Here is an 18,001-nt window from a genome sequence, read left to right on the forward strand (position 1 = left end):
AACCCCAATCACAACCCTAACCCCAACCCTAACCCTAACCCTAATCACAACCCTAACCCTAACCCTAACCCTAAACCTAATCACAACCCTAACCCTAACCCCAACCCTAACCCCAACCCTAACCCTAATCACAACCCTAACCCCAACCCTAACCCTAATCACAACCCTAACCCTAACCCCAACCCTAACCCTAATCACAAACCTAACCCTAACCCTAACCCCAACCCTAATCACAACCCTAACCCCAACCCTAATCACAACCCTAACCCTAACCCCAACCCTAACCCTAATCACAACCCTAACCCCAACCCTAACCCTAACCACAACCCTAACCCTAACCCCAACCCTAACCCCAACCCTAACCACAACCCTAACCCTAATCACAACCCTAACCCCAACCCTAACCCTAATCACAACCCTAATCACAACCCTAACCCTAATCACAACCCTAACCCTAACCCTAATCAAAACCCTAACCCTAATCACAACCCTAACCCTAATCAAAACCCTAACCACAACCCTAACCCTAATCACAACCCTAACCCCAACCCTAACCCTAATCACAACCCTAATCACAACCCTAACCCTAATCACAACCCTAACCCTAATCAAAACCCTAACCCTAATCACAACCCTAACCCTAATCAAAACCCTAACCCCAAACCTAACCCTAATCACAACCCTAACCCTAACCCAGACCCTAACCCTAATCACAACCCTAACCTTAATCCCAACCCTTACCCTAATCACAACCCTGAACCCTAACCCCAACCCTAATCACAACCCTAACCCTAACCCCAACCCTAACCACAACCCTAACCCTAACCCCAACCCTAACCCTAACCCTAACCCCAACCCTAACCCTAATCACAACCCTAACCCTAACCCCAACCCTAATCACAACCCTAACCCTAACCCCAACCCTAACCCTAATCACAACCCTAACCCTAACCCTAATCACAACCCTAACCCTAATCACAACCCTAACCCTAATCACAACCCTAACCCTAACCCTAACCCTAACCCCAACCCTAACCCTAATCACAACCCTAACCCTAACCCTAACCCTAACCCTAACACTAATCACAACCCTAACCCTAACCCCAACCCTAACCACAACCCTAACCCTAACCCCAACCCTAACCCTAACCCTAACCCCAACCCTAACCCTAATCACAACCCTAACCCTAACCCCAACCCTAATCACAACCCTAACCCTAACCCCAACCCTAACCCTAATCACAACCCTAACCCTAACCCCAACCCTAACCCTAATCACAACCCTAACCCTAATCACAACCCTAACCCTAATCACAACCCTAACCCTAACCCTAACCCTAATCACAACCCTAACCCTAACCCTAACCCCAACCCTAACCCTAATCACAACCCTAACCCTAACCCCAACCCTAACCCTAACACTAATCACAACCCTAACCCTAACCACAACCCTAACCTTAACCCCAACCCTTACACTAATCACAACCCTAACCCCAACCCTAACACTAATCACAACCCTAACCTTAACCCCAACCCTAACCCTAACCCCAACCCTAACACTATTCACAACCCTAACTCTAACCCTAATCACAACCCCAATCCTAACCCTAACCCTAACCCCAACCCTAATCACAACCCTAACCCTAACCCCAACCCTAACCCTAATCATAACCCTAACCCTAATCACAACCCTAACCCTAACCCTAATCACAACCCTAGGATCAGGGTGATAATGATTTTGTAACAGAATAAATGCACACAATTGGGCAATTATAAGGCTTCTCATGAAAACACAGTATGTAAAAGGGTTTTCAACACACAAACCATTAGTTTTTGCAAAATTAAGGTAAAATATATGGCTACAAAAGATCCTAAATTAAGAGCCGTTAGGGAGTCGAAAGAGCCGGCTCTTCCTTGGGGGCCGAGTCAAAAGAGCCTGCTCTCTGGAAAAACCACTTGTATACTTTAAAACAGAGGGTCATTTCATTCCTTGTGGACTCAACATGACAGCATTTATACTTTTCAAGTAATTGATCTTAAACGCTTTCAGAAAATTAACAGTAGCAAGACTCACATATCCCTTTGAGCCACCAAATGGTATCATAACAATGGTGTATGCTGTTTTGTAATGACACAGCATAATTTTATGATTTACTAGAAATGTATTCAAATTATTTCACGGACCCCCACGCTATGGTTCGCAGACCCCCAGGGGTCCCAGGACCCCACTCTGAGAACAACTGAGCTAAAGTACGGTAATTGAGCCAAATGTACCATAAAACATAAACAATATACCCCCGTTTTCTGTGAATGCATGATTATGAAGTGAAGGAGAAAAGATGTGAAAAAAGTTGCGCAGTGTCGCTGTCTTTTCCAGCACAGCGTGCACTCAACTTTCAATGAATGGGGATGTGTTTTGTTAATAGGGTCAGGTCGCACGCAGCCATGTTGGAATAATTTTCCAGGACTATATGTGATCTTCCAGGACATTTTACTTTTTCTCCCATTTTCCAGGTGTTTTCCAGTACTGGAAAACTGGTCAACTGTTTTCCAGGTTTTCAAGGTTTTCCAGGACGCGTGGGAACCCTGTTAAGTTTGGAGACCAGGCTGGCTATATTACTTTTAAACGAAAGCTCCCGGTCAAAAATAAAACCCAAATATTTATACTTAGTGACAAGTTGTTCACCCGCCGTGTTTCACGGAGAGATACCTCAGGTCTTTTCTTCCTGCCGCAGTCAGATTTTATAACCAACGACTAACCCTGACCAAAAGAACACAAATGCAAAAATCTCCTTTGTATAGAGTGCCGCAACCTCTGTCATCTACATGTGTGTCTACATTTGTTCTGTTGATATATTGAGATTTACTTTTATTCAATTTTATGCTTATTTCTGTACATATTTTCTTAGGATACACTAGTTTACTTTTAATCAATGAAACAGACCACTGATTGTAAGTAAACATGATGTAAACTATGCAGGGCCTGTTTAAAACTGTTTACATTTATATCATGGTAACATGTACATCATTGTACTTCAGACTGTAAACCAGTCAGCACATGAGTCAGAACTCAGAAAGACAGGCTGCAAACATCACTCTCTCTGCAAGATAAACTAATAAAGCCACTTTAAGATATCACGCCATCAAAGCTAATACTGATACTTCAGCCAGTCCTGTGTGAAGTGCTCTGCCACGGCGAAACACAAACAGTAACTCACCAGGTCGTGTTGGGAGTCCTCTGTCTGGAACTGGACGAGCATCTACAGGCTCAACTGCAAAACAATACGGAAATATTAAAATAAAGAAGGGTTGAAGGGTCAAATTGCTAATCATGCTTTTATGTATCATCTTATTAATAAGCGTGTTTCGTGAAAGAAGTACCAAATTTGGTGAAAACATCTTAAAATAATACTAAGACTATTTATAACGGATACATCTTCAAAAGTCTAGTCACTCTTTAAGATTCAACATTTCTCTCAGTTCCAGTGACTGTTAGTTGTTCTTTCATTAAGCTGTGATTTATATTAATGGATCAGAGTATAATTTTATAATTTTAGATGAAGTATCTTTGTCTTTATTAAGGTTTTTATTAGTGTTTCAGTGTTACCATGGTTCTCCGTGTTGGGCTGGTTGAAGCTCTCAGGGTGGATAAAGCCCAATCCGTCCAGGCCGGGGTCCATGGGAGCGAAGCTGTAAGCTTGATCAGGCATCAGAGCATCGTTACCATAGCTCATCCTAACGCCCATCTGCAAACACAGAGGAATACAAATCGGAGCAGTCAGTTAGGCTTTCTTTGAAATACGATCCAATCCAATTATATGCAAAAATGTCTGAAATCACAACAGGACTTTAACTTGCTGATGTGCCCAAAAGTTAAAGATAACATGATCTCCAGCAACAGGATGTAGTATTCCCCTAGGAGATGATTCAGTTTGATTTATTTTCCTGTATGTATTAGCTGTAGCTGATCATTCTGCCTCTTTGGTATTACCTACTGTTTTTTTCTGAGTCATAATCCCCCAATTCACCATGGCTGCATCTTTGTTTCTGTCTGGGCATGACTGTGTTGAGTATGACTTTGTCTTGTATCAATGTGCAGAGGAGGTGGTTCTATTTATACATGTCAGAGTGTGCAGATTATACAGGACAGACTCCATGCATATGTGAGTGGGTGCAAATTGACTCACCAGGGAGGAGACTTGCTGAGACAGCTCAGACTGAACTCTCTGCACTATAACAGCTGAAAAAGAAAGGAGGAAGAGAGCATGAGGGAGAGAAGAGACAGCATGATGATGGATCAGAGGAGGAATGGGAGTGAGATGTTTTTTCTTTTTAAATAAGCATGCCAGGTAAGGCCCACACTGTGTCCTGATTACTGAAGACGAATAGTGTTGTCAGCACACTATGCCTCACAGACTGGTTTACATCCTCACTCAGCTCTACTTGAGGTTGTTGGGTTTCTTAATTAGATCTGCATGATCCCATTGCATGCAGAAAGTGATTATATCCATACAGATTTTTTAACACTGACACCAGGCTGTTTGATACACTTTGGGTATCAGATAAATTCCAAAAATTCCAATTCAAAACATATTCTCGGGCGCTGGTGGCCTAGCGGTCTAAGAGCCCCATGTATAGAGGCTACAGTCCTCGTCACAGAGGGCGCCGGTTGACCATTTGCTGCATGTCCTTCCCCACTCTCTACTCCCCACATTTCCTGTCTCTCTTCAGCTGTCCTATTATTAAAAGGTAAAAATGCCCAAAAAACATAACTTTAATAAAAAAAAAATTAAAAAACACATTCTCAGTTTTCTTTTAGGCTAACTTTTTTTTTAGCATCCTGATGACAAGAGCAGCATGATCTTCCTTCAAATGTAAGAAAACACTGAAAATGCCACAAACACAATTAATCATGTATTAATGTTACATGTTGAGTGATCTTCATTTGCCAAAACAAGAGCTTCAAACTCAAATATACACTTGTATTACTACCATATAGACATAAAACAGAGAAGCTAACTTTTCAATTAAAAAATTTACATTTAAAAGAAAATTAACATTTCAGTTTGAAGATTGATCATCACTGACAAACAGTAAATACAGCTACACTGCAAGTTGATGTTCATTTAACAATCTCAATGCCAGGTATGTTGTTCTCTACATGTGTCATTACTCATCAGGATTGAGCTTGCAGTGTTGAAAATGTTGAATTAAAAACAGAGAGTAAATAATTTAATGTTAATTGGTGTGTAGGTGTAAAAAGTGAACTTTGCACCTGATTTAATTTGCAGCTGTTAAATTAATATCAAGTAGAAAGTTGATACTCACAGACTTGGTTTTGAACCTCATTCGCCACACTTGGTACTTTGAAGAGCAGACCCAGAGATTGATTCATCCTCTCGTCAACCACTCGGAGGTGGGTCAAAACCTAATGGTCAGAAGAAGGGTACGTTAAATTCTGGAAATAATATCTTCTTCATTGATTAACAAGTTTCACCTTAAGGTTACAAGGTGGTTAAGTACCTGAGGTCGGATCTGTGCAGCCCTCTTGGGATCGACGGTGCGGACGTGTTCATAGTGTTTCAGCGTGTGCTGCCTGTCCTTCTGCTCTGCACGGACATATTTCTTCAGCAGGCTCAGAACATGACGGGCCTGGTGGTGCAAATGTTGTACAGTGTTAGTGGGATCATTCCCATAAGAAAACACATGTGATGCTATGTCAAAAAACATTTGTGCAGGAATAATTTGACACATGGTGGAAATGTACTGAGGAAGCTTTTGTAACTTTCCTCTAGACTTGCCAAATAGGTGAATGGTGAACACACCCATGACTTTCTTTAACAAATCTGCTTTTCAAAAGAGCAGAGGTGTGCGTACTTGTGCATGCTCTTGTGTGGTATTTTGTGTGTGTGTGTACCCGTGGAGGGTTGGCCTGTAGGGCACTGAGGTAGTTTTCCAGAGCTAGGCGTCGGCGGCTGTTAAGCAGAGCCTCTACTCGAGCCATGTGGGTCTCCACCAGCTGCTGCCTCTCTCCTGCTGCCTCCTCCTCCAGGTTCTCCACCTTATCCTGGAAGTGCTGCAAATAGGGGAACATGGCACAGGTCAGATATTAACCCATTTTTACAATTGACCCATACATAACCAATTTTCAGGACATACAGGATTATGAATACAAGCATTGGTGTGACGTGGTTATCATTTCAATAATAGCACCATAGACTGTATAAAATATGGACGTAGTGTCCGTGACGTCACCCATCTGTTCCTGAGTGCTGTTTTGAAGCCAATCGACGGTGGCAGCCATATTGGAAATGTGGAACTCAACCAGGCAGAGTGTGGCGTAAAGGGGGCGGAGTTTGAGCCTCCGAGCCAACAGCTATGTGTTCCCGTCTGGGAGTCAAGTCAGTCATGTCCTTATTTGGGCAAAAACTTAATCGTTATATCTTCTGAACCTGTGCTCTTAATGTGTTTTTATGTTTTTGTGTTTTTTTGTCAAAATCGCTCTTTTTGGGGAGCGGATCTAGTCTTATGGTTAAATTGCGCTCCCAGATAGCGACAGCCTGGGTTTGAATCCAGCCTACGGCCCCTTACCCGCATGTCATTTCCCCACTTTCTCCCAGTTTCCTGCTCTATCCACTGTCCTCTCCTCTCTGAATAAAGGTGTAAAAGCCCAAAAATAACTTATAAAATAAAAAGAAATCGCTCTTAGGTACTCTACTGTATTTTAATGGCTTACACTCATGCATAACTTTATCAAATCCAAACTGAAATTGTGATTAATATGACCACATTTGACAGTTAGCTAAAAGGCTGTAGTTAGCAATGAATCAGCTGAGGGAAAAAAAGTAGCACCAAATGCTAATCAATAAATATGCCAGTTTCTAAGGAAAGGTCAGCTTTTGCCAAAAACAACCCTCTTTGCCTCTTGTTCCAATGTACTGCTACAGCTAATGTAGATTTAGATGCCAACATAAAAAACTAAAGGATTATGTAAAACCATAGACTGTATAAAATACGGACGTAGTATCCGTGACGTCACCCATCTGTTTCTGAAGCGCTGTTTTGAGGCCAATCATTAGCGGCAGCTATGTTGCTTCTGTCGAGCGATTGTGACGTAAAGAGGCGGGCTTTGAGCCTCCTAGCCAACAGCTGCAGTGTTCCCACAGGCAGCTGTGCCTCTTATTGGAAGACTTGTAATCTCAATATCTTCGAAATTGCCGTGTTAGAAAAAAATTCACCCCCCTCACAGTGAGAGCACATTGAGAAATTAGCTATTCAGACTACACTCGTCTTTTGTACCAGGCTGTAAACATGTTTATTTCTGCTGTAAAGATCGTCTTTTTCCCATTCATGTGTATGTGACTTCCGGTACTTCCGGAGCCAGCCTCAGGCGGATCCCTGATGAACTGCAGCTTTTAGCACTTCCGCATTGGACTCATATTTTTAGACCGGAGGTTGCCGCTTGTGTAAAACGTATCGATACATAAAGAAGTTGTGCGGGTGTCCCACCTGAAGGACAGCTTTCTTGTCAGCACGAGGAAGGCTCTTGGCCTGTCTCTCAGCTTCTTCCCACTCTCTCATCACCTGCACATTGAGAGGAAAAATAAACAACCATGAACATTGTGACAACTTCAGAATATGTTATAATTAGACTACTTGAGAGAAACGTTCATGAAGTAAATGTGAACTTACTTGGGACATCCTTTCACGGTGTTTGGCCTCCAGGCTTTCCTTGGCCTTTTGGAAGTCAGCGTGCTCGTTGTCGTCCCCTGGAGCTTCGAGGTAATGATCCACCGCATCTGGAGGACTTGGAGCCATGGTGGGCACTGAAGAACAACAAGAGGGAGGAATGAAATACAGGGCAGTCTGATGTGAAGATGAGGATGATACGAACACAAGTTAAGAGGATGCATAAAGAACTGTAGGAAAAACACTGATCGTAGGGCAGCTAAAACACAGTGCATTCCATTGGGCAACAGATTTCTGTGTTTCAGCACATGTAGACTAATAAGTGTGTTCAAGACACAACAAGAGGTTAGATACATACAGGAAATGTTCTAATACAGACACAAAAAGTGTACAAGACAAACAGGTTATAAGGGGACAAAGGGTGATAAGTTTCCCAGTACAAGTGCTGTGTGTATGTCTTAATTTAATGTGGGAGCCTGGAGATAAGAGGAGAAGTGCTGAGTCAGGATGAGGGTAGACGCTACACCACGGGGAATATGTTGATTCACCTGGTGGAAACTCAACCCATCAACCTTTAGCAGCCCTCCCCCAGTACACACAGATATACACACTTTGACACACAGCAGCACTCTACTGGTTACAATGTGGATGATGACATTGTTAGAGACCCACAATAGGCAGGTCAGACTACTACAGAGAAGACGCAAACCCTTGCCACTGCAAGGCATGCAAACACACATGTACAGAAATGCATGCAGATGCACACTGACATTCACAGGTCAGTATTTTTGCTGCCTTGTCCACATGCTGTAAGAAGGATCACTTGGTGTTAGGGTTAGAAAATGATGACATGAGGAAATAAGTGAGATGAATGACAACTAGGTCATCATGGGTGCTTTCCTACAAGGACACTCCCTTGATCTGTTTGTGTTTGTAATTTTCTTTACCATCCTTTCATCCAAATAATAGATGGCATAAACTACTGACTGGTTTAAATGTTAATTCTCAAGCTTTCCTAATAATACTACTGGTGAAACTCTGAGATTGTAAACAAGTTCAATGGAAAGATCAAGACATATATGAATGAATTCAACCACAGGTTTGTTTTCAGTACCAAGCATGATGTCAAATTAAAGGTACAACAACGTCTAAAAAGAAACTTTGTCTTTGTTTTGTTACATTAGATTTTCATGTGAGCTATGCACTGTTATTTCAGTCATAATATTTTGGTTCTAAAAATATTTACATTTGATCTGTTTCTCCCATTTTTGTACTGTAACCCTCTGTGCTGTAGAGTTTGGTTGTAGCCAAAAACACATCAGTAGGTCACATTTTTTCACTAAATAAGATGCCATCTATATTAAATTAGTGAATCGATCCTTCAGTCATTGTTTTGGTTGCTGCGAAATATAACTGAAGAACATCTTTCTTCAATGTTGCTTGGGTATCATTAGATAAAAAAAACATATGGCCTGGATTTTAAAGCCTCTGGGAACATGACTTTGAATATTCAAAATTCATATAGAATATTGAAATTGAGTGTTTAATTTAGCATCAACAGTGTAACTGAGTGTAAATAAACATCCATAGCTATGAAAAAACACAGTTCAAAAACAGCTTAATTCAAGGTTAAGACCATTTCTCAGGACTGTGTGGGCGTGGCCGCTAACTTTTTGATTGACACGTCAAGAGTGTTCAAAGCCTGCATGTTTGAGCCGTCTGACTCTGAACCTTAAGACAAAAATCTCCAGCATCTGAAAAGAATTAATTTCAAATGGTCTCTGAGTGTTGAGTTACAAAACACTGATAAACACAAGTTTATCACTTTTTAATCATAGACTGTATAAAATATGGCATAGTATCCGTGACTTTGAAGTAAAGAGGCGGGCTTTGAGCCTCCTAGCTAACAGCTACAGTGTTCCGGTCTGTCAATCAAGTAAGATGTGCCTCTCATTGGAAGACTTGTAATCTCAATATCTTTGAAATTGCGGCGTTAGATAAAAAAGTCAAAAAGCTAATTTGTCGACCGGCAACCCCCCCTACAGTGTGTGCCAGTCGAGAACTGAGCTATCCAGACTACACTTGTCTTTTGTACCAGGCTGTAAACATGTTTATTTCTGCTGTAAAGATCGGCTTTTTTGAATTGGTGTGTATGTGGTTTCCAGTACTTCCGGAGCCAGCCTCAAGCAGATCCTTGATGAACTGCAGTTTTTAGCACTTCCGCATTGGACTCATGTTTTTAGACCGGAGGTTGCCACTTGCTTTTAATTCTACGTTTGGGACATTAGGAACATGTGACGCCCAGAGCAGCGGAGGCTGAAGTGCAGGAAGGCAGAGCATAGCTCTGGGTACCAGACCAAGCCGTTCAGCTACACTCTGAGCTGTTTGGTTATAGTTAGTGGACCTATCCTGTGGAAATTAGTGGATCATATGTGGGATTGCTTTAGCCACTTAATCATGGCCAAATGTTTCCCCAAATCCACCACAATTGGGAAATAGAAGAATGACAAGCTGTCAACTTCACCAGTAGATGTGCAGCCAGAGGGGTTCGCTCACACTTTAGGAGACAGACAGAGGAGGAGCGGAGTAGTTTTGTTGAACGTGTGGGCGGGATTTAGTGTTTTCTTTATGACTGGTATTGGTATTTATTTCATTATAAATATCCAAGTTAACCTAGTGTCAGAAAGTTATCAAAAACTTGACTAACAACATTTAAAAAATGGGATAAAGTTCAGAATTCATATATTTATATATAAAATAGTATATACATATAACTACAAATATCATAGTTAGACATTTTTTGTTGATTTGGGTTACCAGAGGCTTTAAAAGAAAATGACTGAGCCCGGTCACAGTGTATTTTTGAACCATCACCAGAGACTTATTAAACATCTATGACGAAAAGAGGGAATGTACCAGGGTTAAGGGTCACAAACAGAGCAGGGCTTTGAAGTTTTGATAGGCGAACTAAACAATGAAAGAACGTTTATTATTTAAGACAAGAACAAAGAGAAGTCATTTTGAAAGTGAAACAAAAATATTTTAAGCAGGGTGATGTTTGATTTGAAGGATTTCCTTTTTTTCCCTCTCTACTTTTCTAAAGAAAATGATTTTATGTTAACAGGAAGAAGAACGTCAGACACTCAGGACAAACAGGAAAAGACAAATTAAAAGTTAGAACAGAAAGACAATCTCTAGATGCCTGACGACAGGAATCAGGCTGGTGTTATGGGCGCTTCAGGATTTGGACAACCCCCGTCCTGGGACTTACACGAGGTGCTGCACACGGCCATGCAGTACTCCTCCGAGTCAAAGTTATTCCTGTTGCCCCCACAGCCCCCAAACAAGAAGGGAGCACAGCGGCCCTTCTTAGGCATGAAGTACCAACGCTCCAGCATGGCGTGACACGGGCCGGACTCAGCACGAGCCCAACAAACGGCTGAGATATACACACAGGCAAATGAAACATCAAACACAAATGAATGTAAAATGTGTTTCTAAAATTCATGGGAACCATAACACAACTCAACAAAACAACACATGATGAATACAGCCAGTACAGTTATCCATAAAAGGAACAGCTTATTTCTTACCTCTGACAACTTCCTCCACTGACTCAGTGGTGGTGGTAGTGGTGGTTGTCATTGCGATGTTAGCACTTCGCTCATCACTATCACGCTCATCGATCACATCATCATCGTCATCTTCCTCCTCATCATCGTCATCATCACCATCTCCGTTGTCGTCCCTGTCAAAAGCCTCTTCATCCTCATCCTCATCATCTTCGGTGGTGGCAGGTTCAGTGTCTGCAGGACGCGTCATGCTGTGGGGACAGCAGGTGGTTTAGTTTCAGTATATCGACACACAGGTGTGTGAGCTTGTTGACGTGTGTGAAAAGACGCTACCTGTTGTCAGAATATTCTGTGTCAGCCCTGCCCCACCAGACGTCTGACTCCTCCCCTTCAAGCTCAACGCTGTCTGCCTCTTGCTCCGCCTCCACAGGACAGCAGACAAACTCCACCCCTCGGAAGCGATCAATGCCACATGGCAACAGCATCCCGTAGTCATGGAGGTTCATAGATCGGTCTCCGCAGGACTAAAGGTAACAACATACATTGATCATATTTTCATGCAGTGCTATGGTGGCTTTTTATGTTAGAAATAACCAAAATACAACAACACAATCAAAATTTACAGAGGTTATTCTCATACAAATATTTCAGTGAACCTTAGAGATTAGAGATTAGGATAGCAGCTCCAAACTCATAACTCTGTTCTGGTGCACTTCTTATTCATAACCACAGAGGTCAAACAAAAATCAGTGCTTGGTAATCGTTCAACAATCAGACAAACATTGAGACAGGAAATAGGGGAATGATAACACGCAGAGGTGCTTAAGGGCAGGGAAATTCAAGGGGAAGTCAACCATGAGTCATTCAGAAAGTCCACACAGAAAACAAGACAAGGAAAGGAAGTGAAAATGAGGAGCCAGAAGGAGACGAAAACAAATTTAAGTACAGTACAGTGACCCTGAAAGCTTTGTTATGGTCCGTTCTCACCTCTTTGGCGACGGTGTGCCAGTGCAGGTGGCTCTCACATTGGTCCATACGCTCCTGGTGCAGGAACTTACATTTGTCAGGAACGAGAAGGGCATCACTTACAAATTCCCCAACTTTAAGGAAAAAAAAAAAAAGAAGTTTGCTCAATACAAATGTGTTCAGCCCACTCACACAAACAAGCTCAGTGACTAAAGAGTGTTGATAAAAGTGCTCACCCAGGCAGCGGTACGGCACAACGATGTGTGTGTGAATACGGCATTGTTTGCGGCCTTTCTTGCACCAGTTCTGGATGCTGACCGGCTGATTGGCCTCCACAACATTTGTGATCTGCAACTCAGGATACACCTGGAAAAAAAAAAGAGAGAGAGTTTTGTGTTCTTTCTCACCTTATTACCTTACCCTCTCTCTCTTTCTCTCCCTCTCCAAATTTCAGTCTTTGCATTGCTGTCTCAGTCTGTTTACCTCTTGGCAGTACTGCAGGATGCCCTCCTTGGTGCCGATGCAGCTCTTAGTTCCAGAGGGGTCAGACTCCCATTTGCCACTCTGAACATTGATGTGCATGTTGAGCTTCCCACAGAACATGGCCACCTGGGGTTCAGTTAGTAAACCCACAGAGTCATCAGCAGGAACCTAAGCAGAGAAGGGAGAGGAGAGAACAGCAATGAAGACCGATTTCAATTAACTGGCTTAAGTATAGATGAACCATAAACATATCAGGATGCAGATTACAAATAGAGCTTGTGAATGGTCCTCTTAGTTTATCCTACTCGCAGCCCAAACATCTGTTTCCCTATAGAGTACTGATGTGAGAAAATCACTATGAATAATGGCCTCTCTACATCCAATCGAGATTTTAAATTATTAAATAAAAAAGGACATTATTTCTGTTTGTAGCCATAGCAAGGCTAGTTACTCGGTTTCATCCCTTGAGCCCATAAGCCAGAGTGCTAAGCATTACAGCCACAGGGTTGAACATGTGCCTTTTGCAACTCTGGCTTATGAGGTTTTATTCAGTTCCTTCATAAAAGAAAGTGCAATGAAAGAGCGGGAAAGAAAACGTAGCCTATATTGGCAAAGACAGGAAATCCTATTCAGCCTTAGACTACCCAAATCCAACTGTCAGGGAAAGTGGCGTGCAAACTATGTTTCCTTCCTTTTTTTCTACACGAAAAGGCTTTGGCAATGCTCTGTACAATATCCCCATAGCTGTCTGCACTTACTTTTTTTCTCTTCTTTGTGTTTGTGGAACAATAGGTGGAAGACTTGGTACGTTGCCTTCAAGGCCCTCTTTTTTTCTGGCAGACATCAGAAAAGACTGATGCTGCACCATCTTCCTACTACACCATCTGCTTACAATCTTGAAATCTCTAAATCTGACTCAATGCAACGTTTGCCTTTTAAAATTTGCATGACGTTAGCCAAATGGGAATGAGGACAGGAAAGCCCATTGTTCCCTACCACAAAAAATACTCTCTGTTCACCCCATCTACCCATTGCTAACTGTTACACAACATGTATTTAGGTGTAAAAAATAAAGTGTTTGTTTGTTTTCTGGAGTGCTTTACATATTAATGCACCTCCATCTGGCTTATCCTGTTTAAACCACTAAAGTAAAGTATAAAATACAAAATACAGCACTAAGCCTTCTGTGAGTAAACCAACACAGTATTATAGGAATATGTGTGACAGGCTGAGACATGAGTATGAAACATAATAATGTTAAAATAAAGAATATTTGATTTGTGGATTGAAATGTTTACTCCCAGTGGCGCTCCTAAAACACGACATTTTGAGTCTGAGCATCAGTCCATGAGCAGTCGCTAAGCCCACATCACTAATCACTAATGTCCTTCAAATCACGTTTCTTTTGAAAACATTAGAGTCACAAGGCATATCAAGCCAAGTTCTACCACTAAATGGCCCCTGAGCTCATTAGTCAAGGATTACACCGAGATAACAGTTTGACCTGGCCCCGCATCAAAGACAGAAACTCCAAAACACTCATGTGTGACTGAAGTGTGCTACAGGCTGGTGCTGCAGGGCCTGAGTGACTTTATAACATTTAACAGTATGCAAATAGAATACATTGCTACACAAAAGGCTGTTTTTTTATTGGATTAAATGGGGTGGCTACAAGCCAGAACTCAAAAACCCTCAACATATGATCCAAATTAAATTTGCAATCTCTAAATCGGATTAAGTATTTGAGTATTGTCGTAAGATATAGTAATAGCTCTATCCACAACTATATAGATAAAGTAGAACTACTAAAAATGGCACAGTTCTATCATCCAAATAGCACAGGCCAACAATCAGTGGTGGACAAAGTACACAGCTTCATTACTTAAGTCAAAGTACAGATACTCCAGGTCAAACATTAGTCAAAAACAAGGGAAAGTTACTCCGTCAGATTATTACTTGAGTTAAAGTACTGGGGTATTTGCTTTTAAAAATACTTAAGTATTCAAAGTAAAATATCTCAAAACTTTGTATTTTCTAAATACATAAGTGCAGTCAAGAATACATAGGAGTACATTAAGTTACATCATGTTTATTTAGAAACCATTACTTGAAATCTCTAAAACCTATACCATGTAATAAAAACAGCAACTAAGTTACTCCAAGCACAGACAACTTAGTTTGAAATGTTCATCTGGAATGAAACAAATGTTACGTAGCTCAACACGCTTTCTCAGGTTGGACTGTGAATGTTTGTATATTTGGGCAGAGAGGGAAACAGGGAGAACATTTCAAATGATGCGTATCATTCTTCATTTCAAAAACCTCTAACACGAGCTGAAGATATGACCATGGGTGCTCAGGTGGAGAATTATAGCCATCATTACCACCTCTACATGAACTGACTGATCTGAGTGAAATCTGCTCTGTGTTTGCTCCACGTTCAACCGTGGAGACGCACGATATACAAGTACGACTAAACCCCTGAGACAAACAGAACTACACAAACACATTTTACTGTCTTAGGGATCAGATTTCAGAAAAGAGAAGGAAATTCATGAGCTGACTTCAAAGCAAAAGTAGTGAGTAACTAGAGCATTGAGAGAAATGTAGTGGAGTAAAAGTCATAAGTATCCCCAAAAATAATACTCAAGTAAAGTACAGATACTCCAAAAATGTACTTAAGTACAGAACTCAAGTAAATTTAGTTTGTTAGTCCACCACTGCCTACAATTAAAGAGCAATCAAAGGCATAATAAGTTTATATTTGTAATAGTGCTGCTGCGTAATTCCTGTGTGGGAACGTTTTTCACTGCACCACACAGGGCTTTTGTTGGGTGGATAAGCTACAGTATGGGTGTTATATGAAGCCTGAATGGTGGAAACATTCTTAAGTTGCTTTCAGAACTGCCCTATTAAAGAACATCAATCTGTCTCTGTTAATTTACATATTTTAATAAAAGGCCTTCCTCATTATGTTTTCACTTGCTCCTGGGCTCAGAGCGTATCTCCGATCCTGCACATCAGCACAGCAGCAGTGCAGGCTACAGGCGCCATCTTGCTTGTGTCAAACTAAAAAAGGCTGCATGCATCCTTTTTCCATTCTCCTCAGCAATATCCAGAAACAGCAGCTGCTAGACTTACAGTTCCAGGCCGACCAGCCTGAGTGATTTCGTGTAAAAGCTAGCAGATGTAAACTCCTGAGACTCTTTAGCGAAGAGACCTAGCTTAGCTGTCTTACTGGCAGTACAAAATACGACTCTTGAACCTTATTTTGGGTACAATTCAACTGAGCGTCGTTCAAATTCACCCCAGGACAAATCAAAACAACTCCAACATGACGGGCCAACGCTGTCAATCACTTACATCTAACGGTAGTAGAGATGTGACGTTCGAGAACGAATCGGTCTTTTGAACGGCTCTTTTAAGTGAACCATGAGAACCGATTCGCAGTTATGAGCCGTTCATTTGGGAGCCGTTTTTAAATGCAGCTTGCCCACGCTGCTTTAACATGTCACCTGCGTGCACCATGAGTCTTTTGTTCACACTTATTGTCTACACTTTGTTATTGTTTACATTGTTCTGATGTGGATTCGAATCAAGGAGCTGAGCTCCTGTTTGTAAAGTAGTTCAGGTGTAGAAACACCAGGTGGGGTAGTACAATTTTGCATTCACATTTTTATAATGTATTAATTTGTATTCTAGTTGTATTTGTATTTTTTTTTAAATATATATATATTTATTCTTATTTATCATTTTTATTTTGTTTTCTGTATTGTTCAAATGTTCCTGTTTGGAAACATTTTCAGTAATGTTGTTGGAGCTATTTATATTGTTTCGTATATGTGATTATTTTTACTTTAATCAATTGATTTATTTATTATTATTTATTTTAAGGTAATTAACTTTGATGCCATAGGTGTATCAATACATTTCATTACTCACTTTTAAAAGTTGATAGTTTTGCACCGGGTGACGTCTATATAGATGGGCAGGTAAGATAGGAGGGGTGGACACCGTGGAATGGTGAATGGTTTTTTACTGGGAGATTTGAAAGAGACGCTACCTTTTGTTTGAGAGAAGCTTTTTTGTTGCAAAATAAACCGCCAAAAGACTAAATACTTGGCCGGACATTGACACTTTTTTGGACACTGTGTAAGATCCACTCTCTCCGTGCCCCGTGGCCGAATTTTGATTTGTAAGTTGATCAAGTCAAATAGCCACTACAGTTGTTTTGCATGGAAGTTATCTGTAGCCTGTGTAGTTTTTATAGTGCCACAAAGTTTTTTAGGTGAGGGAAAATTCTAAATAGTGATCTCACTGTGGAAGCATGGGGATATGGAACCATCTTATGGACTGTTTACAATGCCAAATGAAATTATAATCAATATTTCAGACTAATTCCCACCAATAGAGTATATATATATATATTGGTGGGATGTGTAAATTTGAATTATTCTGACCCAAATCTTATAACTGCTACCAGTGATTGTTTCCTTGATAAAAACGAGTTACCCCTGGTTGACTTCTAAAAAATAAAGAAATGAGCCAAAGAGCCAGTCTTTTGAACGGCTCTTTGAAAGGAACGGCTCCTCAAGATCCGGTTCCCTTCAAAGACCCACAAATCCCATCTCTACTAGGCCTTGGTAGCATTGCTGACATTTGATCTGCTAATTCTACGTAGTAAATCCTTGTACGCTCTAAATCTGACAAATCGATTATCTTTAACGTGATAGAAGATTTGTAGACTACTGGAAAAAATATATTTGTATTATTAAGAGAAAAGCGTCTCTCTATTGAGCCCAGGAATGACATATCTGTGGTAGTAGTTACAGCCTTTATGTCATCTCGGTAACAGTCTTCTCATGATATTAAAACCCGAGTCCTTGCAGAGCCTCTTGTGTGAACATCTTTCCCTTTATTTAAATGCGTCACAATTGAGATGCGACACATGGTCCGCTTGTACCGCTAAATCATAAGCTACAGGCCCGCAGAGAAATGGATCCAGGGATCGGCTCAGCCACAGATTCCTCTTTCTGTACTCACCTCGGATGAAAGCGTCAAGGTCGCCAACAGTACCAGCAGAAACGCCGTGTGCTCTCCCATACTGTCCTCCCGGTACCCGGTAACCCCGTTATGTTTGCGTTTATTCCCGTTATAAAATCTACTTTAAACCAGCTGGTTGTGTGTCGTTAACACAGCCTCTGTTAAAGACCTCCAATCCAGATCCCCGTGATCCCTCCCTGTTTAGCTCCCGACGGTGACGGATGGTGTTGGGAGGTGTTTGGATAGAT

The 18,001-nt window shown here is 41.3% G+C and overlaps 1 protein-coding gene across 4 annotated transcripts in view; it reads right to left on the minus strand.

Moving 5' to 3' along the window:
• Window positions 1–18,001, minus strand: part of LOC117820485 (amyloid-beta A4 protein-like) — a 26,567-nt gene extending 8,566 nt beyond the window's left edge. The window contains exons 1-15 of one of the 4 annotated variants that reach the window (XM_034694264.1): window positions 17,754–18,001; window positions 12,711–12,878; window positions 12,464–12,593; window positions 12,249–12,361; window positions 11,595–11,785; window positions 11,283–11,512; window positions 10,961–11,128; window positions 7,693–7,826; window positions 7,510–7,584; window positions 5,918–6,076; window positions 5,524–5,652; window positions 5,329–5,428; window positions 4,188–4,240; window positions 3,608–3,746; window positions 3,219–3,272 (exon numbers count right to left, since the gene is read on the minus strand). In XM_034694264.1, coding sequence (XP_034550155.1) covers window positions 3,219–3,272; window positions 3,608–3,746; window positions 4,188–4,240; window positions 5,329–5,428; window positions 5,524–5,652; window positions 5,918–6,076; window positions 7,510–7,584; window positions 7,693–7,826; window positions 10,961–11,128; window positions 11,283–11,512; window positions 11,595–11,785; window positions 12,249–12,361; window positions 12,464–12,593; window positions 12,711–12,878; window positions 17,754–17,813 — 1,903 coding nt within the window. In that variant the 5' untranslated portion in view covers window positions 17,814–18,001. Of the gene's footprint in view, window positions 1–3,218; window positions 3,273–3,607; window positions 3,747–4,187; window positions 4,241–5,328; window positions 5,429–5,523; window positions 5,653–5,917; window positions 6,077–7,509; window positions 7,585–7,692; window positions 7,827–10,960; window positions 11,129–11,282; window positions 11,513–11,594; window positions 11,786–12,248; window positions 12,362–12,463; window positions 12,594–12,710; window positions 12,879–15,851; window positions 16,088–17,753 lie in introns of those variants that run through there. The other 3 variants (XM_034694265.1, XM_034694267.1, XM_034694268.1) reach the window with 3 other exon arrangements.

Source organism: Notolabrus celidotus, chromosome 10, assembly GCF_009762535.1.
Source record: "Notolabrus celidotus isolate fNotCel1 chromosome 10, fNotCel1.pri, whole genome shotgun sequence".
NCBI lineage: Eukaryota > Metazoa > Chordata > Actinopteri > Labriformes > Labridae > Notolabrus > Notolabrus celidotus.